We start from the raw sequence: 21879 nt of genomic DNA, 5'->3' as shown, positions 1-21879 counted from the left end.
TGATACGGACCAGGCATAAAGTGACCCTCTCTAGATGACCGCTTTAGACACTGCCTAGCGGTTAGTGTGTTCCTGCTGCCTGCTCAGCCCTGTGACTAACACCCTCACGACAGCTCGGATTGGTGAGGGACTTGACCAAGGCCACAGTAGAGAAAAAGCATGCCTTCCCCACCCCCATCCCCGCCGGTAGTAGTTAAGGCCTTGCGCTGTGGATTAACGCTGGGTGGATTCAAATTCTAGCTTCACCATTTCGGTGCGACTCTAAGAAAGTGCCTTAACCTTGCAGTGCCTCAGTTTTCTTATCTTAAGATAAAAATACCTTGGGGAGCCTGGTTCTCAGTCGGTAAAGCAAAAGACAGCGTCTCAGGTCATGATCTTACAGTTAACGAGTTCCAGTCCTGCGTCTGTCCTGACAGCTCAGAGCCTGAAGCCTGCTTCGGATTCTCTCTCTCTCTCTCTCTCTCTCTCTCTCTCTCTCTCTCTCTCTCTCTCTCTCTCCCAATCTCTCTCTCTCTCTCTCTCTCTCTCTTTCTGCCGCTCCCCACTTACACTTTGTCTCTCTCTGTCTCAAATAAACAAATAAACATTAAAGGTCAGCCCTTAAAAAATAAATAAAAATATCATCTTAAAAGATAAAAGTACCTACAGCCTAGGGTTCCTTTGGGGATTAAATGAGTTAAGTGTAAAACAATGAGGCGGTTCCAGGCACATGGAAAGTTCTCCAAGGTAATCACAGTTCTTTATTATTTTGTTTTTAGTTTTTATTTAAAATCACAGTTCCTTAATATCTCAGTTTCTAAAGTTTGCAGATTCGGGGTGCCTGGTGGCTCAGTCAGTAGAGCGTCCGACTTCAGCTCAGGTCATGATCTCTCAGTTCGTGAGTTCCAGCCCGGTGTTGGGCTCTGTGCTGATAGCTCAGAGCCTGGAGCCTGCTTCAGATTCTGTGTCTCCCTTTCTTTGCCCCTTCCCCGCTCATGCTCTGTCTCCCTCTGTCTCTCAAAAATGAATAAACGTTAAAAATTTTTTTAAAAAATTAAAAATAAATAAAGTTTGCAGATTCAAGAAAGTGAAAGAGACCGTGCCCCTCCTGTGTTTCAGAACATCCAGTGGCTCTCTGATTACAGCAGGGCCTTGGAAGTGGTGTGTGTGATATGATACACCAGGTGGGAGGGAAGAAAATACTCAAATACTTTTTTAATCTAATCATTTTAATTTCTATTTTTTAATATACTTATTACATAAACTCCATGCCTGAAGTGGGAGTCATGACTCTGAGATCAAGAGTCCCAATGCTCCATCAACTAAGACAGCCAGATGCCCCTTTAATTTCTATTTTTTATGTTAATCTTTATAAAGTACATAACATTACTGCAGTTGTACATATAAGTAACTTAAAAAATAAGTGTTTGAGGTTTGGGCTGAATATTTATTCTCATTTTAAGTGATGTGCTTTCAAAAACATTTAAAGAAGTCAAACCTTCCACCCTTCCCAGCCTCATTGTCCAAAATCCTCTGCTTAATCCCCCACCCAAGAGCTTGCTGTTCCATTGTATTCTTGGAAAAGTTCTGCCACCCAGTCTCTGATTTTTCCCCCCTTTCCCCTGGAATGACACTATTCCCACCCTGTCTCCATTTCTACATACCAAATTCTTGCTCTGCTTCAGGATTTTGGCATAAGTTTTTCCCCAAAACAGGTGAACTGCCTCCAAGGCCCAGGAGTACCCACTCTAAAGAAAATTCCTAACGTCTCACAACTTAATTGGTTTCTTTCAAGCATTCCAATTCTCCCTCTGCTCCCCCTAGCCCATCAGATACATATATCCCCCCCAACTGAGATCAGAGTTTCAATTCAACTGGAATCTCCTGAGCACCCAACGCATGTCCAGCAGAATACTGGAAGATTATGGAATTAATCATTCGTGGCCCTTGCCCAGAAAATAGTGGAGATAGCAAGATGCTACTGATAGCCACCCCACTTTCCACTTCTTCCACTTTCTTGTTTATATTGGTGGCATCTTCCTGGTCATTCAGACAGGAAACTCTGAAGTTGTATTTTGCCTTTGCCTCAACTTTCATCCAATCTTTCATTAATTACTGGCCGTTAATTCAAATACTCCTTCAACAGGTTGCCAATTTATTTCTTCCTCTCTGCCTTGCAGCTCCTCACTTCAATCTGTTTTGCACTGAATGTTTCTAAAATACTAATTTCATTGTATCACTCCTCGGATACCAGGCAGGATTAGTACAAAGATGCGTCACTCAGATACCTCCAAGGCCAAACAAAAGTGCACTATAAGGAAATAAAAACAGAAGCACCATAGAAAATGGCAGCTGGTATTTGGCTTCAGTTTGACTGATGGAAATAGTGGTGTGGAATGTGACGAACTGGAGAGGGTCTGTCCTGTCTGAAGGCAGCTGCAGCTACTCTGCTCCGTCCTATAGCTGTTGAAAATATCAGGGCTCCAAATTGTCAAATCTTCAACTTTTTCAAGAGAAGCCAGAAATCTTTTATTGTTTAAATGTGAAAGCTACCGCTTTGTTAAGTTTATGTATTTTGAGAGAGAGAAAGAGAGTGGGGATGGGAAGACAGAGAGGGAGAGAGAGAATCCAAAGCAGGCTCTGTACTGTCAGCATGGAGCCCACTGCCGGGCTCAAACTCATGAACTGTGAGGTCATGACCTGAGCCGAAATCAAGCTTTGGACATTTAACTAACTGAGCCACCCAGGTGCCCTGGAAACCTACCACTTTTATTTATTTTTAAATGTTTATTTATTCTGAGAGAGAGAGAAAGTGCTCATGTGCTAGCAGGGGAGGGGCAAAGAGAGAGGGAGAGAGAATTGCAAGCAGGCTCCCCACTGCCAGCGCAAAGCCTGTCTCGGGGCTCAATCCCACAAATTGTGAATTCACGACCTAAGTGGAAATCAAGAGTTAGACGCTTAACCGACTGAGCCACCCAGGCGCACTGAAACCGACCACTTTTAAACTGCAGGGCAACTAATTTTTTTAAGTGCTGGGGCCAAACGAGACCCACATTGGAAATGGCTTGATGTGCCAGATTTCAACCCATGGATAGAGGGAAATTTGAAGGTGGGGGAAAAAAATTTACTTGGAACTCTGATGGTTTTTTACATCCAGCCTTTCTCCCTTCTTACCCACTCTCCTTATTGCTGCCAGTTGCTTTTCTAAAACTCAAAACCAATCATTCAAAGATACTTCCTGAGCTCATATCATATACTGTGGGCCTTATTGAGTTCTTGGGACTAAGACACAGAATGATGTAGCAAGTGATAAAGATGGACAAAACAAGGGAGAACGCGAAGTACGGGGACATTCATACTGCTTGGGTTGTGTGTGAGGTGTAATTGTATTCAAGAAAATGTTCAAATTACTGGGTTTGGCATTCCAGATCCCTCGATGATTTCTTCCCATTTCTAAATCCTCAGATACAATTGCTTTTCAACCTCCTTGTATTCTCAGCCATCTACAATTGCTCTTTCTTCCAAACCTTGTAGGAGCAGTTTCTTCTGCCTGGAACAATTCCACCAGCTCGCTGCCACCTACCCACTGCCTCCCAGGTGAATGCCTAATCTGCCCAGACCATTTAGCGAACATTTTCTTTTTTTCTTTTTTAAGTGTATTTTTTTTCTTTTTTTTTTTAAGAGAGAGAGAGAGTGGGAGAGTGCAGGCGGGAGAGGGGCAGAGAGAGAGAGAGAGAGAGAGAGGGAGGGAGACACAGAATCTGAAGCAGGCTCCAGGCTCTGAAATGTCAGCACAGAGCCCGATGTGTGGGTCTCGAACTTAGGAACCATGAGATCATGACTTGAGCTGAAGCCGGCCACCCATGCGCCCCTCCAGCGTTTTCTAGTGAAAGCTTCCCGAATTCCTCAGGCATTTACTAGGACTTTCTTGAAGTCCCGCTAGCCCTGTAGACTTCCATTGCAGATACTGTTGACTGTTTATACGCCGGCCCCCTGCACTGGACCACGCATATGTCTCTGTAACAGCACCGCACGCGCAAGGGTGCCTGTGACAGGTCTTCCTGTATACACGGCATACATTGAAAAACTACAACTCCCAGAAATCCCACGCCAGAACTGAGCCCGCGCCGTTGCTATGGTGAGTACGCGCGCCCGCCAGGATTCTTTCGCTTTACGTTGTAAGTGACGTAGTTTTCTCTGTAGGGGTCCGTGGTCGCTTCTGTTAGGTGCTCGGTTTTCCTTCCCTTTAACTTGCTCTGCGGATTCTGTTTCGGGGAAATGTGATTTTAGGACGACGTCAAAGAACTTTATGTGCAGAAGCCTGAGCAGTCCAGTTCTTCCATTTGGTGTTCCGGAAGCCGAGGCGCAGAGACCCAGTGAAATACGACTAGGCGTTCGCCGGGGCGATCACGGCTATTTGTTCTGACCTAGTAGAGCCTTGCTCCCAATTTCATCGCATGAGAATGGCCTGATGACCTAATCTAAGCCCCCGGTATCACCCCTTAGTCATAATCCGAGAAAAGCTTTAACACTACTCTTCGAACATTGGGAACTACATTGGGAACTTCAGGCCTGTATCTGATACTACTGCTACAGTTGGGGAAGACGGTTGGGAAACTTTCCCCCACTCTCACCCTGAAGCCCCCAACTATGTGATAGATACAAAAGCGCCAATACACAGAGGCTTGCTGGCTTAGTGGGTGGAGCATGTGACTCGATCTGGGCATTGTGAGTTCAAGTCCAACCTTGGGTGTAGCGATTACTACAAAAAATAAAGCGTAGGATGGCTTGGAATATACTGGAAACCAGAGGCATCATTTAGAACTAAAAATGAATGTGTGGACTGAGGGTGGAGAAGATACCAAATTGAATATGCAACAGGACCAGGAACTAATGAAGCATAACTTTAAGTGGGATGGCTGTGCCAGGTTCATGGTGATAGGTGTAACTTAATATTGGCAAACATTCCATCAGTAGAATTAACTCCCCTCATTCGGACACGTAAAGCTGCCCCTTGACTTTAGGTTTCCCAAGCGGTATGATTGCATGAAGAAACCACACTGTTAAGGCCAATGGCAGTAGTCTACTGTACCTGACGTATTTATCATCATAAGTTAACACACTGGAGGGGTGCGTTGCTGGCTCATTCGGTAGAACAGGAGACTCTTGTTCTGAGGGTCATAACTTCAAGCCCCACATAGGACACAGAGCAGACTTAAAAATAAATGAACACACTGGAGTCTGGTTTTATAGACCAATACAGATTTATTAGTGAGTCAACCTTCCTGAGTACAGATCAGGGTAAACTACCTGGAGGGAACCTGCCAGGGCAGCTGAGTAGTCTTCCCCAGGAAACACCCTGATCTCTCTGTCCAGATGCACAGACACTTAAGAAAGCAAGTTTTGTCACATTTCTTCCCATAGACTGTGAGCTTTTCTAGGGTAAGGACTACATCTCTCGTAATCCTGGCTGCAGAGACAGAACCTACCAAAGGCTTAAAGTTACTTGATCTGAGAGTCAAGAGTTTCAGGTAGTGTACTGATTGACTGGAAAAGGGAAGGAGTAGCCACATCATTTAGTCACTCATCATTTAAGAGCCAAGAATAAAGCACCTGGCTGGCTCTTACTCTCAGGGTTGTGAATCCAACACCCACGCTGGGTGTGGAGATAACTTAAAAATAAAAAATAAATCTTAAAGAAAAAAGCCACGAACAGAGAGAGGAGCTCAAGGTGCTGATAACTGCTCAATATAGTGAAAGAGTCATGTAGACACATAAATGCATTATACAGCTTTATAAAGGCATAAAATGAAGTGCTGAAATGAAGTACTATGTAAGAGTACACCTCCTTAGAACTTCCTTACAATCCAACTTAGGCACCTAGTTACTCACATTACCGTTTTATTTCTTTGAACACTTTATTATTTTATTATTTTTTTAAACATTTATTTATTTTTGAGAGAGAGGGGTGGGAAGGGGTAGAGCCAGGAAGACAGAGAATCCGAAGCAGGCTATGTGCTGTGAGCACAGAGCCCAATGCGGGGCTCAAACCCACAAACTGAGATCATGACCTGAGCTGAAATCAAGAGTTGACCACTTAACCAACTGAGCCACCCAGGCACCCCTAAACACTTTTAAATCTTGGATTAACTTGTTTTACTAGTTTGCCTGTTTTACCTCATAAGAATATAAGCACAAGTCCAGCTCAGTGGTATATTCCTGGTGCCCAGAACAGTACTTGCCAAATAGTAGGTGCTCGATTGACATTTATCAAATGAACAGGTAACTCTGCCTTGAAGAAGGGGGCAGAAAGACAACTGCCACTTGAGTGGGTAATTGTCAAGTAAGAAGGGCTTTAATTCCAGGCAATGGAATGGGAGCACCATTAAAAATGACGACTGAGTTGGTGCAGGGGACATTTTCAGGAAAATTTCTCAATAATCCATGTAAAGTGCTTTTACGAGATAGATTTAAGAGAATCTATGCAAATAAAAAAACACCCACAGCAGCAGTTATGGAACTGGGCTGGATTAGCTAAGCGAGGGGCAAAGACAAGCCAAACCAAAAGAAAAAGGATCTTTTCAAAGTCTGTCTCTGTGAAGAGGGAAAATGAGACTAGACAGATCCTTCATAAGGATCATGCTCTTCTTTTTAAGTTTATATATTCATTTTGACAGAGAGAGAGAGAGAGAGAGAGAGAGAGAGAGAGAGAGAGTGAGTGGGAGGGAGAGGGAGAGAACAGGCATGCAAGCATGAGAGGGGCAGAGAGAGAATCCCAAGCAGGCTCTGCACTGTCAGTGCAGACCTCAATGTGGGGCTCAAACTCATGAATCATGAGATTGATCACGACCTGAGCCGAAATAAAATGCTTAACCAACCAAGCCACCCAGGCACCCCAGGACCATGCTCTTCTTAGCCAGGCAAAACCAGAGCCATGTTTAATCATCCTTCCCAATCAATGTATAGGCCTTTGTTATCTCTAGACCAAAAAAAGACTCTTTAACTGGTCAACCTGTTCTCTAGTTTGGTATTTGCCCTTCTGTCTTATATTTACTCCTGAATTAGTTTCCTCCAAACTCTCCAGATTCCCACAGATTAACGGCTAAATGCCTACTAGTCAAAACCCTTCATTATCTAGCCCCTACTACCTAGCTTCAAGCTCTCTTCCTGGGATCCACAAGTTTTCTACTTCGACTAAACAAGAATGTCCTCACTGCATACCACCATGAGTTCCCACCACCCAGCCTTTGCTCATTTCAAGCCCCCAATTCCTATTTTTGCCTGAGCTTTATTCATCCTTTGAAAACTTGCTCCAGCTCTACCTCCCCAAATGAAAACTTCTCTGATCCCTATTACTTAGAACCATCTCTTCCTTTCCTTAGTCCACCATCTGTACCATTCACACAACACTTAGCAACTTTTACCTTGTCTTACATTCCTTGCTAGACTCTGACTCTGGGAGGTCAAGATCCGAATGCCTAAGTCATTTATGTATATTAATTCCATACCAGGTATTGTGGATATAAGACCGACTAGGGCTACTTACAAAACCTGTCGGTCTTTAAAAACTCAAATATCTGCCCTTCACAAATAAAGAACTTAGAAGACAACAGTAATGCTTGCCGAAGGATTGGAAAAACACTCAAAGCCAGTATAAACATGTCTTTCCCTACTTATCTTCCATTAACATGAAGGCATGTTGGGTACCAAGCTACATTAAGCACCTTCACCAAAGCTCTGAGGAGACAAAAAACACAGGAACTTGCACTTCCAGAAATTGAGCATCAGGAAGTTTGGATTAGCCTGTTGCTAAGACCAACTAAAAAGCAATTGAAATATAAAAATTATTTTCTTAAAAGCATAAAAAAGGCTAACTAGGTAATAAAGAATTACTGAGCCAAAACCTGAAAACCCAGAAAGCTTACAACTCAAAACTGTGCTTTCTATTAAGGCATCTGACAATCTGGAAGACGCCCCTGGATACCTGCATTGTACTTGCAGAAGCCTCATGGACTGAAGGGGACAAAAATCAAAACCTAAGACCAGCTAAAGGTGGGAACCCCCATCACAGACTGGGATTTCAAAGTATTACACTTTTAAGATACAGATGAAACAAAAGTAAATCGGTCTTCACACTGACTTGAGACCTGGTTGTGTGCCATCTGGATGATCTAGGGAACCTCCAGCTTTCAGTATGAATTAAGGTTTGGTAATATTCCCAGGTAAAGGCAACCAGAAATCCTTCTAGAGGTAGATGCCTCATCCTTATCCTGTTTATTCCTATAATTAATTGTTCAAATATAGTATTCAGCTCATAGATAACCTGGCACATGTAGAGACAAGACACTATGAGCAACAATCAGTAAAAACAAGAGACCATTAAGACTTCAGGTACTTAAATTTTAGACAAATTTAGGTAATTTTCCAATCCTCCCTACAATGAAGTGCTAATTATTTGAAAGTATCATTTGGGGTGAGTAGCTGGAGATTTTTCCCTAAGTAAACGTGCTTTCTTCCTGAAGGTGTCAACATTATTCAAGGTCCAGTTTAACTGTACCTGTAGACTATAGCATTCTCTGAAGCCATTTTCAAGGAAATAATCACTAGGGCAGCAATCAAGTCACTGTTCCTTAAGAACAACACTTAACAATTTTTAAACCTATGCTATCTTCTGATAAACATAAAATTCCTACACCCACATTTGTATCTCAATTTCAAAATTAACTATGCTAAAAATAAAAGTCATCCTAAGCATCCACACCCAATAGCATGTTCCCTGTCCCCATCTTTGAGAATCCTTGCTTTGAAAACTTCATTAGCTTTTTCTGTTAAGATATTCACTTTAGCAATCATTTGTAAGCAGAGACTTTTTTTTTTTAAAAATCATGCCACAACCTGAGGTGTAACTCCCCTAGAGGTAACAAATTAAGGTACTGGTCCACCAATCCATGATGCACCAAGTTTGCCTTGTTTGTGAGCTTTTCAAATGTGTATCAGTGCTATAGTTGCAAGGGCCCACAAACTTTTTTGTGAAGAGCCAGAGAAAGTATTTTCAACTCTGTGGCCCATACTGTTTCTGGAGTTGCAAACTGTGAAAAGCAGCCACAGATGCAAACAAATAGGTGTGGCAGTATTTCAGTAAAACTTTATTCACAAAAACAGGCCTTAGTTTGCTGACCCCTGCTATAGTGAATAACAAAATACAGATTCACCGCAAGGCATTACTGAATTCATTTGTCATTCATCTTTTATTGTTTTCTTAGTCAAACACTTAAAAGTACAAATTCTAATTAGAGAATGTGATATTTTGAGGTTAACAAAGGGCTATTTATTCATACTGGGAAGTTGAGAATTGCTGCTGCAGAAAGGAAGGTTTGGCCTTCAGATCTGATGAAGACCACTGTAAAGAAACCTGCTATTAACAGTTTCAAATGCATATTTTGTGTCCCAGGCTGTGGCTACTTTCTTCACATGGGCTATTTAATTTAATCTCGCATTTGAAAACAAAACCCAACGATGTACATACAATTAACCCTCATTTTGCAGACAAGAAAACTATGGCTCACAAAGTTCAGTAGCTTGGCAAGGCTGACATAACAAACTAAAACTCTAGGGCTACACACATCCAAAGGCCATTCTTTAACTACTACACAAGCCAACCAATCCTCCCTGGCGGGCAGAGAAGATTCACCACGTTTGAGAGGCTGGCCCAAATTCTTATACTCCCTGATGTTGTTCTCCTTGGGGAGCTCTTAACAGTCATCTCCATCTCAAGAACCTTCATCTCCCCTGTACTCCTCTGACCTAAGCATGAACACTTACTCCTTTCATTCCCCTTCAGCTTAAGATTTTACCAAAAGAAGGTAACAAATGGAATTAAAACCAAAAATTTTAACTAGCTCAGTAGATATGGCTGTTCTGAGACCACAGGTCTTGGCCGATTGTTATAGATCTCGGTAGATCAACTTCTTCCCTGGACATTGACCTACCTCCATGGGACAAAGACGCTTCCCTACCTGGCAACGCCCATGTTTAATAAGCTCTAGAAATCAAGCTCTGGAGAAAAACTCCTTTTGCTACTCTAAGGCCTACATTATAGGTCCTCATTTTCTGTCCTAGGAACTGTCTCTTCTCTGGATAAAACACTAAACAAACATGTCTAGTCCCTTTTGAGGAGATTCTAAAACCCAGCCATGGTGGTCTTACCCTATGGCCCCAAAGGGCAACCATACTGTAACAGCCTAACAACACTGGGTGCAGTGAGAGTGTCTATCAGTTTCCTTATAGAAACTTACCCTACCTCCCAGCCAGAAGTATTTAGTGGGAACGGGGCTGACACTTGCAACAGTGAGCGAGCAAGCATGTCACTGATTACACTGATTCTGTAACAATACTTCAGTGCAGCAGTATTCCCTATTCCTGTCCTCCTTTCAGGACTTTTCATGGCTCCCAAGGCTGCCCTACCCTTGTTTTGGTGTGACTATCCCACTGTAAGGCCACTCCCATGACAGCCACTGCTATGTTCCTCTTCCAGGAACAAGTAACTACCCTGGAAAAAGAAGAGATGAAACAAACTACCCTTCAAATATGAAGTAAAATAGTGCTTTAATTATTAAAAGATCACTAATGGGCTTTTTAAAAAGTCTATAAATCTTAAATGTAATGTTTTACTGGGGAAATGGTTATAGCAGCCTCCCATAAATTACTTGAATTAATAAACATTATCACAGTATTAAGAAGGCAAGGTAAACAAATAGCTTAAGTATTTTATTTGTTTGCAACTAAGCTTGTTAACACTATATAATGAAAATGTACAAAGAATAATGTTGCAGTTTTTGGTTAGATTTAAGTCAAAGACATTCATTAATAAGGAATCTTCGAATATGAATATTCCAGAATTTCTCTAAGCCATCTGATCAGAACGACTGTCTCTGAATATTACCTTACTTTGGAAGGTACTGGCGTACATTTGAATTAAACTCAGAATTTTTCAAAATAAGCCCTAATTAATAAAACTATTCTATATTCAAACTAAAACAATTTTAATAGAACTCTCCTTTCCAGAAACAATGATAAAGGAAACAAGGCATTTTGTAAAATGTGGTCCTGAACAAGTCACAGTAAAAAATAAATGTATACTTAACTTCCACCTCCTCAAAACAGAGGCTACTTTCTGTTCCTCGGTCTCGGAACAAGGTGAAGAACAGTCTGTAAGCAACTTTGGGCAGGGGGTTGCCAAAACAAAGCTCAAGCAGTTGAACGTGGTCACCTCCTAAAAAGAATTTGGGGGAACCTGACCAAAGGATCCTAATTCTGTTTGTAATAACCGATTCAAAGGCAAAGCGGCTCCTCCCAAGTAGCAGTGCCACCAGGGGCTGGCCCAGCCCCGTGCTCACCTGTGTCGTGCTCCCAAGAAAACCCTGATGCTCCTGCTCCAGGGGAGACTTTTTCTTTTTAGAGGTTCAGTGTCCAGGGAGCTGTCTGTGTGAATGAGGTGAGCACAGACTCCATGTGGGTATTTTAAGGCTTGGAGTCAATATTTTTCAACACGGCTGGGCAGAGTCCACATGTCAAACGGCCCGTCTCCAGTTTGTCCTAATTCCTCACCACGCATTTGTAGACCTAGGACCACAGACCTTTGCTATGTCATCATAATCACATCTAATGTCCATCCTAACTTATGATTCATATTCTGTGCCTGGAAACAGTCCCTGTATTTAACAATAATACCTACACATAAAACAATCCACCATTACAACTTATATGGTCACAAAACATTAATGATCTTCTGTAGACCAAGCAAATGTTTTTAACCATAATTGTCGTGCATCAAATTCACAGCCAGAATCCCCAAGATCAAAAAAATTTGCACAATACAAATAATAACTTAAAATACACACACACACACACACACACTCACACACACACTCACACACACACTTCTTACAGAACTGTGCTTGGGGAATCTCCATTTGCTGAGTGCCAGTGAGGGCATATTTTGCTAAACTGCTGCTCCAGGTATTTTTGTTTGGAAAATCTATCACAGTAGGGCACAGCTGTTTATTGGATGAGCAGAAAAGAAAGATATGCTTGTGGCAACCAGAAAGTTTTAAGGTCTTTCAAGTTGTATAAAATGGACCTGCAGAAACGTTTAAGTGTTCTCAGGATGCAAAGTTGGAGCTGAAATGTGATACCAAACCAGTTGCAAAAAGTGTACAGCAGCCATCTCTTGAGGTCAAACCTGGTACCCAGATATGCAAGAAAGCTTCAGGACACATCTATAAATTAGGAATAAAAACAAAAGAGTTTATTTAAGAAAACTAAAAACATAGTGTCATGCTTTTTAAAATATTAACCAATGGGAAATGTGATAAACGGCACGAAGACACAAGTCAACACTTAAAAGGTCCTAAGTTTTCCAGAATTTAAGAAACCTGACTCAGCTTCAGTTTAGATATACAGCTATTTATTACTTTATGCTTTGAGTAACCAGTAGTTCCAAGATGTCTAGAATTAAGAAATTCTGACCACACACTTGATAAGCTACCTTAAGGAACTAACTTCCATAAATTAACAATTCAAACTATCTTTCTGCAGGAAAAGCCAGGTAACACACAGATTGGCATTGCAGTGAGACTACCTAGGTTTCAATCCTGGCTGAACTACTAGCTTTATGAGCTTGAACAAATTATTTAACCTCTTTAAGTGTTATCCTTACCTATAAAATGGGGCTAATGACAGTTCCTCCCTTACTGTATATTAAATAAACTCCATGAGGATTTAAAGGGCTTTACACAGTGCTAGACATTTTCTGTTTTAATGTTAGTTAATATTTAGCTTCACAGGGGTTTTGCTCTCAGGAGACAAGGTATTCAGTATCAAGATCTTGCTCCTGGAAGTCTTGGAAAATTCAAAGAAAAACTTGACAATACTTACAGCTTGTTGGCCTTGTCCCATATCGTCGCATAATCTGATCATGTGTGAATTTCACAAAAGATTCATATTGTTCTGTAAGGGGAAAGACAGTATATACTGTAACAATAAATTCTCCCCTGGTTTTTCAAGAATCAAATGTCAGGATCACAGCTAGCTTCCCAGTTTAAGTTATCTACTCTCAGACTCTCCTTTGTAACAGCCACTGAGGTGTGTTACTTCCTCTTAGATCCCAGAGCCAAATCTCTGGCTCCTACATTTGGTCACTAATCATCTATAATAGTCTGACTCTTGATTTCAACTCAGGTCATGATCTCAGTTTGTGAGATAGAGTCCCATGTCAGGCTCCACACTGACCGCATGGAGACTGCTTGGGATTCTCTCTGCTCCTCTGCTGCTTATGCATGTGCTCTCTCAAAAATATAAAATAAACTTTTAAAAATTAATTAATTTAATTAAAAAAAATAAAGGGGAACTCCATGAACAGAGAAGTGACTCAGAGTCAACTGAACGATTTGGGGGTGAGGGCAGAAGGGAAATGATATATTGGAGCTGCTTCTAATATACATTATTAGTATATTAAAGGATCAAAGAAGTTCAACTATAAAGAAACCCATTTAACTTTGTTGTTAAACCAACAGTTGGTTTAACAGTTCTCAATATAAGGCAGAGTTTCTAACATTCTGAGGAACCATGTAGGATATAGGTCACCAGATTAGGAAATAATACTGTTACAGGAAGAAGTTGTTGCCTAAAACCTCTCTGATCACAACATTGTCCCCTTTCACTACATGGGTATTACTTTGTATTCCTGATTCAGATCTTCCTTTCACAAAAGGCTCTACTTGTTGACATCACTATCAACTCCTTTGTTCTAACCTGAGCTGTGCTTTCCAAACTTCACTCTAATGTACCTCGGAATCACAGGATGTCTGACTTCCCACATCCACCAAGTGACTCCCACCAGAAGTCTGAATATACGGACTATACTCCACTCCTCCCAACCACCTGTAAGGAGGTTAACCCAAATAATCTACTTAACACCTTTATTTACATGGAAAATTTTCAAAAGAAAAGCTTAGTTTATCTCATTTCAGAAATATAAATGAAAAGCCTTTCCATAAAAGTATAAATGAAATGTTTAGAATCACCAGAGAGTAACAATATTCACAACTCATTAAACCTTCTAACATGAGGTCCAGCTCTTTTTCTAAGTTACCATTTAACTAAACCTTATTTACTGAACCCTATTAACAATGGCATAGCCGCTACCTCAGCCTACCTGCTAGTTTGGTATTGAGGATTTGCTCATACTCCTCCCGAATTTTATCTTCGTAGTCTTTTAAGAGACGCTCACATATTATTCCAACTTGTCGGAGGGTAAAAGTGGGCTGGTCCTTCTTCATCCAGGAGGTACCTGGCCAAAAGACAAACCTAGTTTTGTTTCTTTTTTGTAAGATTTTAAGTAATCTCTACACCCAATGTGAAGCTCAAACTCAACCCCGAGAATAAAAGTTGCATGCTCTACCGACTGACCAGCTGGGTGCCCCAAGACAAATCCAGTCTCAACAGTACACTCTAGTTCTAAGGCTCAGAATGAATAACTTTATGCAAACAGTCCTAAGGTACAAAAACTGTTTAGAAAAACGTTATTTTTCACAACTCTACATGGAATATTTTCATAAAATTCTCTGAACTTCTGCCATTAGTTTTACAAAGTAAGGCCAAAGGTAAATTGAGAAGCAGGAGGAACAATGTAAGCCCATATTCAATGCTCACTTGGTAAAGAACAAGAACGAAAAGTTGATATAAAGCCTCTACTCTGGATTAGAGAAAGCAGATTCACAGAGCTACCCAAACCCTTGGAGATTATCTAGACCTCTGTTTAAGTGAGGCAGTGCATCATAATTACCTATAGAATTTACAAAAAGATACACGTTCTGATTTAATTCTGGGTTAGGGCCTGGCTACCTTTTAAGTTCTACAGGTGACTCTGAAAAGAAATGGCTAGGAGTCTGATGCTTAGGAGACCAAGTGACTTGCCCACTATGAAAAAATGTTAGCAAAATCACTGACGTATGAATGAAGGAGACAGTTAAGCACTATATATCTCATCCTTGATCCCTTTTGAATCTAGGAAGAGAAGAGTGAAATGTTCTTAAGATGGAGTTAGAAACCAAAACATCCACTGGAATGCTAGAAAACATGGAAATTGGGTTCCTGATCCTGGGAAAAACAGCAGCTCCTTTGGTAGCCCAGTTATGAGTTTTGCCTAGAATCAGTTTCTTCAGCCCACTTAATCTATGAGCCATTTAACACTCTGAAACAAGTCGTTTTTACTTAAACCAAAACCAAAATTTCTTCTCTACAAATGAAACCTGACCAAAAGTTCTACCCAGGCATCACTGTATTGTTTTTCTGCACCCATAACATATTCTATTACTTCAAAATTCTATTACTAAAATCTCAAAAGAAAATTAAAGACAGACCTGCTAACTATTACCACTGAAAGGTCTACCACTCATGGGGCACCTGGGTAGCTCAGTCCATTGAACGTCCAACTTTGGTTCAAGTCATGATCTTGGGGTTTGTGGGTTTGAGCCCCACGTCAGGTTCTGTGCTGACAGCTCAGAGCCTGAGCCTACTTCAGATTCTGTGTCTCCCTCTCTCTCTGCCCCTCCCCGGCTTGCACCCTCTCTGTCTCTCTCAAAAATAATTACACATTAAAAAAAAGAAAAAGAAAATTCTGCCACTCATGAATGTACAAGAGCAATTTAAAAGGGTGTTCTGAGAACCTTTGGGTTATAAGACAAAAATTATTTGAGGTGAAATTCACATAAAATGTACCATTTTAAAGTGAACAATTCAGTGTCATTTAGTAACAATTTTGGGACATTTATCTAGTTTCAAACTATTTCCACCACACGAAAGAAACACCCCTTACCTATTAAGCTTTTCCCCTCTTATTCCTCTCTCTCCCTAGGTCCTGGTCAACACAATTTGTGTTCTGTAAGGAGACGATTTTTAATAAAGGTAATCTTTAACTCTCAGAACTATTAAAAAGTAGAATACTTTGTGAGGAAAAACTCCTTTACTGTTAATAGGACAGAGTTTACCACCAATGGAGATGTTTGAACACTAGCCTGTTAACTATTTGCAGGGATATGGCAGGCAAGACTGATGGTTGAACTATGTGACCATGAAGATTCTCCAACCCTGAGATTCTATTTTTGAGCACATCCTCTCTGACCACCTGTCAATGTTATAGGGCAGTGCTGTCACACAAACTTGTGCAGTGATGGAAATGTCCCATAGTTGTGCTAATACTAGAACTACACGTGGCTACTCGGCACTTGAAATGTGGCTACTGCATCCAAGAAACTACATGATAAAATTTTATTAAATTTTAATTAACTAAAATCTAAAACAGCCACATGTGGCTAATGTAATGACTATGATATTAGACACTGCAGTTACAGAGGGTACTTCTGCACTGGGTGGATGAAAGAAGCCAAATCAAATCAACCTAAGGTTTTTTTCCAATTTCATGACTCTATGGTTTCAAAACTATTTATAAGTAGTAATATAGTGCATACACTGTACCAATTTTATTGCTTTAGATGAAATCAATTCTGGATTAGGAAACCATCATTTGAAGTAGCATTTACCGTTTTTTTTTCCCATTTACAAACTCTTAAATGGTCTGTCCACATTAATACTCGCTTACCTGGAGAACTAGGTGCTGTGAGTGCTGTAGAATGAGGCTGACTTTCCGAAGTACAAGCTTCACTCTGATTAAGAACAACTTCTAATTGTCTCCACCTCTGATAACGACTATATTCTTGTTTTATGTTCTGAAAAATTTGTTCTAAGAAAAAAGAAACACACTTTTTGAGCATTCACTTTATTGTGCCATTTCTTCAAACTTCTTGTCTCTTCCCCCATGTTATTAATATTAGCAAGAAAAATGTCGATACTGAATAAAGTACTCCTCCTAGAACTCCCACAGTATGCCCTCTTACTGCTATTTTAACAATACACAGAAGAGCAGCTATTTTAGCATAAGGCTCCCAGATAGTTCCCTTTGCTTGTCTTCCTGTGACAGTGAAGACCAGATCTGCTGTTTGCTTTAGGATTAACGAGTACAACTTACAGCAAAATAAAAAAAAACTCATCCTTCACCTAACAAGGAGCTACTTTTCATCTCCATTAAGCTGCACAATTTTACAAACTAGCATATTAGGGGGATTCTCTTACACAGGCCTTCTAAAAATGAAACTCTTGCCCCAATTGGGACTCAAGATCTTTGGGTGAGAGGACACCAGAAATCCCAGACACAGACCATGGGAAGACCTGAGATGTACTGCTTGGAATTGATGATCAGGGCTTAGAAAAGAACTTTCTGATCCTAGGAGGCAATATTTGATAGGATTCAGATTACTGTTCTGAGTCAAAGCAGTCCTGAACCAAATTTGCTAATGCTATTGAAGGGAATCCAGGACACACAAATTCACTTTCAAGTACATTCCTAGAGACAACAAAGAGTCTGGAAGGAGGTGGTTTTCAAGTTTTTCGTTTTTGTGGTAGAATATGTATCCACTTTCCAGATAATAAAGCCTCTTTATCAAACACAAAACCCAGAAAATCATATCGCCACCCTACTCATGTTATTCTAATGTATACTCTGCTATAATTTTATTTTTTAAATGAGATTAAGTGTTAATAATGCCATTTTGCTTCTTCCTAGCTATGTGACTATGACCTTGGAAAAGTCATTCAGGATCTTTAGCCTAGTTCTTCAATATAAATGTTAAATGCCTACCTGATAAAGTTTTGAAAATCAAAATCAAAGATTTTAATAATCTTCTAATAACAAGTGACAGTACATACAGCCCAGGAATTGACACAAACTTAAAGTAGCTCTACATGCGGCTAAATTCACTAACCCTCAGCCTAAACACACAATGTAGGATTAGCAAAACTTTCCTTTAAAAATGCTATGAAGTTCATATTTTAAGTCCCCTGAATTTATTAAGATTTCACTTCATCTTTAGAACGTATTATTCTCCAGCATATACTTGCCAGATTCAATACAAGGATGTAAGGAACTGTGAAGACTTGAAACAAGAAAGGACAAGTATGAGGACAATGCTCATGAGAACAGAAGGTCTTTGATAAACCTCTAAGTGCCTCCTGTATGGCGAAGTGAAGAAATGGAAAGATACAACTTTTAGGCTGGTTAAAGGACTAGCATATCCAAGAATTGAAACATGGCATGCAGAGAAGAAAAATAAGGAAGTAGATGTGATTTTCTCTCCAAGAAGGCCACTTAAAAAAAAAAGAAAATGCAAACTTCTTTTTAACAGCAGATGGTTAACTTTAGGGACATCTGGGTGGCTTAGTCAGTTAAGCATCAGACTGCTGATTTTGGCTCAGGTCATGATGTCACAGTTCATGAGATCGAGCCTGCAGCGGGCTGTGTTGACAGCACAGGGCCTGCTTGGGATTCTCTCTCTCTCTCTCTCTCTCTCTCTCTCTCTCTCAAAATACATAAACATTAAAAAAAAACAAAACAAAACAGTGGATAGTTAACTTTAATTCTTGCCTCCTATTATTATTTGAGGTTATGCTTCCAGGTTATATCAGACTAAGCCCATCCTCAAAATTCTACAGTGATTCCTAGCTGCTACAGACCAAAATCCAAACTCTTATCATGGAATTCCATGCCTTCCCAGACTTGGCCCCAAGTTATGTTTCCAGTTCCATCTCCCACTATAACCCAGTTGCATTACATTATCCTTAATTTGTACGTTTTCTGGCCTTTGCTCAGTTTCCCTTTGTTTGAAATGTGGGTATCTTTCTTTTCCCAACATTATTCAAGACCCAGCTGAGGGGCGCCTGGGTGGCTCAGTCGGTTGAGCATCCAACCTCAGCTCAGGTCATGATCTTAAGGCTTGCAGGTTCAAGTCCCCATTGGGCTCTGTGCTGAGAGCTCAGAGCCTGGAGCCTGCCTGCTTCGGATTCTGTGTCCCTCTCTCTGTTCCTCCCCCGCTCATGCTCGGTCTCTCTCTCAAAAATGAATAAACATTAAAAAAAAAAGACCCAGCTAAAATGCTACCTCAATCTGGATATTTACTCTCTAACTCTCAAGTCTTGATCAATTAATTGCTCTGCACCTAGACTCACTCCATGTTTACAGGTTAGCAACACCCTCCTATGTCTGGTATCCACCTAGCTCATTTAAGCAATAAAAGAATTTTATGTGCCTTTTCCACAAAAAGTGCTATGACACTTATCTTTTCTTTAAAGTGAAGCAGGAGTGCCTGGGTGGCTCAGTCAGTTAAGGGTCCAACTCTTGGTTTTGGCTCAGGTCATGATCTCACAGTTCTTGAGTTCAAGCCCCACATCAGGCTTCATGCTGACAGTGAGGAGCCTGCTTGGGATTCTCTCTCCCTCTCTCTCTCTGCCCCTCCCTCACTTGCTGTCTCTCTCTCTCTCTCTCTCTCTCTCTCTCTCTCAAAATAAATAAATACTTAAAATTTCCTCCCCCCATTCTTCCTTTTCAGTGCAGAAGGCATCCTTCACTTAAGCAAAGCATCATATAATCAATCATTCATACTTTCTTTCATGACAGAACCATACTCCAATGAGCATTAAGGAATTTAACTGATCAATCTTTGCAAATAAATATTTTAAGATATTTTAATATAAATTGCCAAGAAGGTAGTTTGCATGATCTATGCAAAAACTAAAATTTAAGATAAAAATGGACTCCCATTACTGCACTCTGCAACACTGAAGCTTCCAAAGGCATTCCATAATCATTTACTAAACAGTTGCTGTAATGTGAACTACAGGAGAATTAGTCTAAAGGGTAGTATTAGAAGAAATAAGATATTTGCATAAAATCCATGAGGACAGGGCAAGTATTAATTCTATTTTGCAGAAGAGAGATCCAAAAATTAATTCTATTTTGCAGAAGAGAAATCCAGACTATTCTTGGTGTCTGTAGGAACAGCAGAACAAAAAATATCACTTCAAGTGGGCATTTTTGTCCCCTGATTTTGAAGGACTCTTCACAAAAAAACTTTTGCAAACATTATCTCCTTCAGTACATAGGGCTTTCCAAATAGTAAGTGATCAGGGAATTTAAAGTGTAACAGAGTTCCTTGTGGGGCAAGGATAGTCAGGTAATGGATGGAAGACTTAAAACAGAGCAAAAGCATAGTTTGGAAAAAAAAAAATGTGTTGAAGTCTAGGTAAGACATAGCTGATAAATCCTTTGAATGCCGGGATAAAGAAAGGTGAACGTGAGAGAGATGCAGTGTCTAGGAGAGCTTGCCTGGCAACTGCAGGAATCTTGTGAGAGGATGAGGGCCTGAAATCTGCATTATGGAGATGCAGAGGAAAAAGGAAATAAAGCCCAAAGGCATCGGTAACTGAAAAGGGGTAAGGAAAGAATGATATTAAGGCGGTCCTAAGGTTTTGCTCATGCTTGAGGAATAGAAAAACACACACAAAGAAATAACTTTGCTCAAGTCCAGTTCTGAGGACCCTCCCCCATCTCCGGGAGCCCTTTAAAACTGCTACATATTAATTCTGATGCACTTTCCCCTCTATTCCTGCACAATGGGGGGGGGGGGGCAGGGGAGGAGAGGGGTTGTCCTAACTTTACAGTCACACTAGCTCTTCCCTTTCCCTGGCCAATGTGGAATCCTGACTGAAAGAGAGCCTCTGTTACGGATAGTTGAATTTCTGCTTCTGGAATCTCTGTATGTTTAAGGATTCTCAAACAAATTCTAGTTAACGACCTGCCGATTTCAAGCCATATATGGTACAAGGCAATAGCCATACAATTAGAAAAAACACGGCCAGTCCCTTAGAAATAGGTTCAAATCGGATTCCATGACTTCTGCGACAGCCTCCGGTCCCTAAAGACTTCAGGAAATCAGGTCTCCCTCCAAGCTACAGTACAGTGAACAGCACGCACTCAGGCCCCTTCCCAGGAACCCGCCCCCAACCCCCACCCTCAAGGCCGGCTTCGTGAGGAGAATCCCATTTTCCATGGCCCACTGGATCTGCTGGGCGGCTCTGTGCAGGCCCGGGCAGCGAAGGCAGGAGGGGCTTCGCGCACGGGAAGGGCCCAGAGCGGCCAGGGATATCCCCATCTTCCTCTGCCCACCCCTTTAGTCTCTCCAGCCCCAGGAAAACCGAAAACGGACACTGTGGCCCCACCACCCCTCCCGGATGTCTCCCATCCCCGGAAGCGACAAGGCCCAGCGCACCCCAGTTCCCGTTTCCGAGGGCAAAGAGGGGGTCTGTGGGTGAATGAGCCCAGCGCCCAGAGCCGGCCCCCCCCCCCCAAAAATGCCTGGGCCTGGCTTCCTGCCAAGCCCGCAGCGCAGGTTACCCGGTGTTGGAAGGCGCCGCTCGCTCCCGGGCGGGGCGGGCTGCTGCAAAGTCGGCGGTGGGGTCTGCGTCTGGAGCAGCGGCGGCGGCTCGGCGTCCGGGGGCCTGAGGCCCGGAGTGGGGCCGGGCAGAGGGGCGCAGCGCCTCCGCTTCGGGGAACCAGGGCTCAGCAGCGCCGCCTCGAACTCCATGGGCCGCTTCAACGTCGCCCCGCACGCCATGCCGCCGAGGGGCCAGGGACCAGGAGCGGACGCGGAGGCAACTGCAGGCCAACCTCCGGCTCCTCAGCGGAGCTCGCAAGCCAAGCCGGCTCCAATGGCGCCTTCAGCACCCGGCAGCGGCGCTGGCCCCGCCTCCTGTGACGTCACGGGCCCTGGCCACCGCCCGGCAGAGGGGGAAAAGCCGGAAGAGGTCCGCTCTGGGAGGCCCGTCAGCCACGTTCCGGCCCCCGGCGCCTCCCGCTGAGGAAATGGAACAGTCTGGGCGGAGAGCCGGGTCGCCAAGCAACCTCGGGAAGGCCCCCGCCCCCGCCTCCGCCCCTCGCGGGGTCCCATCATC

General features: G+C 42.1%; 1 protein-coding gene and 1 long non-coding RNA gene across 2 annotated transcripts; one reads left to right on the top strand and one right to left on the bottom strand.

Annotated features, from left to right (window-relative positions):
* The first annotated feature begins 2 nt into the window (after positions 1-2).
* LOC106973276 (uncharacterized) lies at positions 3-8399 on the top strand. Its single transcript, XR_001429968.3, has 4 exons — positions 3-122; positions 3514-3576; positions 3944-4117; positions 7931-8399. It is a non-coding gene; the product is annotated as an uncharacterized LOC106973276 (long non-coding RNA).
* A 2332-nt stretch (positions 8400-10731) lies between these two features.
* AKIRIN1 (akirin 1) lies at positions 10732-21674 on the bottom strand. The gene is made up of 5 exons (XM_027059601.2): positions 21323-21674; positions 16640-16780; positions 14195-14329; positions 12916-12987; positions 10732-12257 (listed from the first exon to the last, which is right to left on the bottom strand). Exons 1-5 carry the CDS (start codon positions 21540-21542, stop codon positions 12247-12249), a joined length of 579 nt encoding a protein of 192 aa, XP_026915402.1. The 5' UTR covers positions 21543-21674; the 3' UTR covers positions 10732-12246.
* Positions 21675-21879: the final 205 nt, after the last annotated feature.

This window comes from Acinonyx jubatus, chromosome C1 (assembly GCF_027475565.1).
Source record: "Acinonyx jubatus isolate Ajub_Pintada_27869175 chromosome C1, VMU_Ajub_asm_v1.0, whole genome shotgun sequence".
Lineage (NCBI taxonomy): Eukaryota > Metazoa > Chordata > Mammalia > Carnivora > Felidae > Acinonyx > Acinonyx jubatus.
Note: the sequence above shows the minus strand (reverse complement) of the source record. Positions and strands in the feature narration are given on the sequence as shown.

What these genes read in the sequence shown, in the direction of transcription:
- AKIRIN1 (XM_027059601.2), bottom strand. Translation starts at nt 21,542, where the DNA reads ATGGCGTGCGGGGCGACGTTGAAGCGGCCCATGGAGTTCGAGGCGGCG. An exon ending in CACAGCACCTAGTTCTCCAG is followed by an intron (nt 14,330 to 16,639) that starts GTAAGCGAGTAT and finishes TCTTTTGGCCAG; the next exon opens with GTACCTCCTGGATGAAGAAG. An exon ending in CCTCAATACCAAACTAGCAG is followed by an intron (nt 12,988 to 14,194) that starts GTAGGCTGAGGT and finishes TTCCCCTTACAG; the next exon opens with AACAATATGAATCTTTTGTG.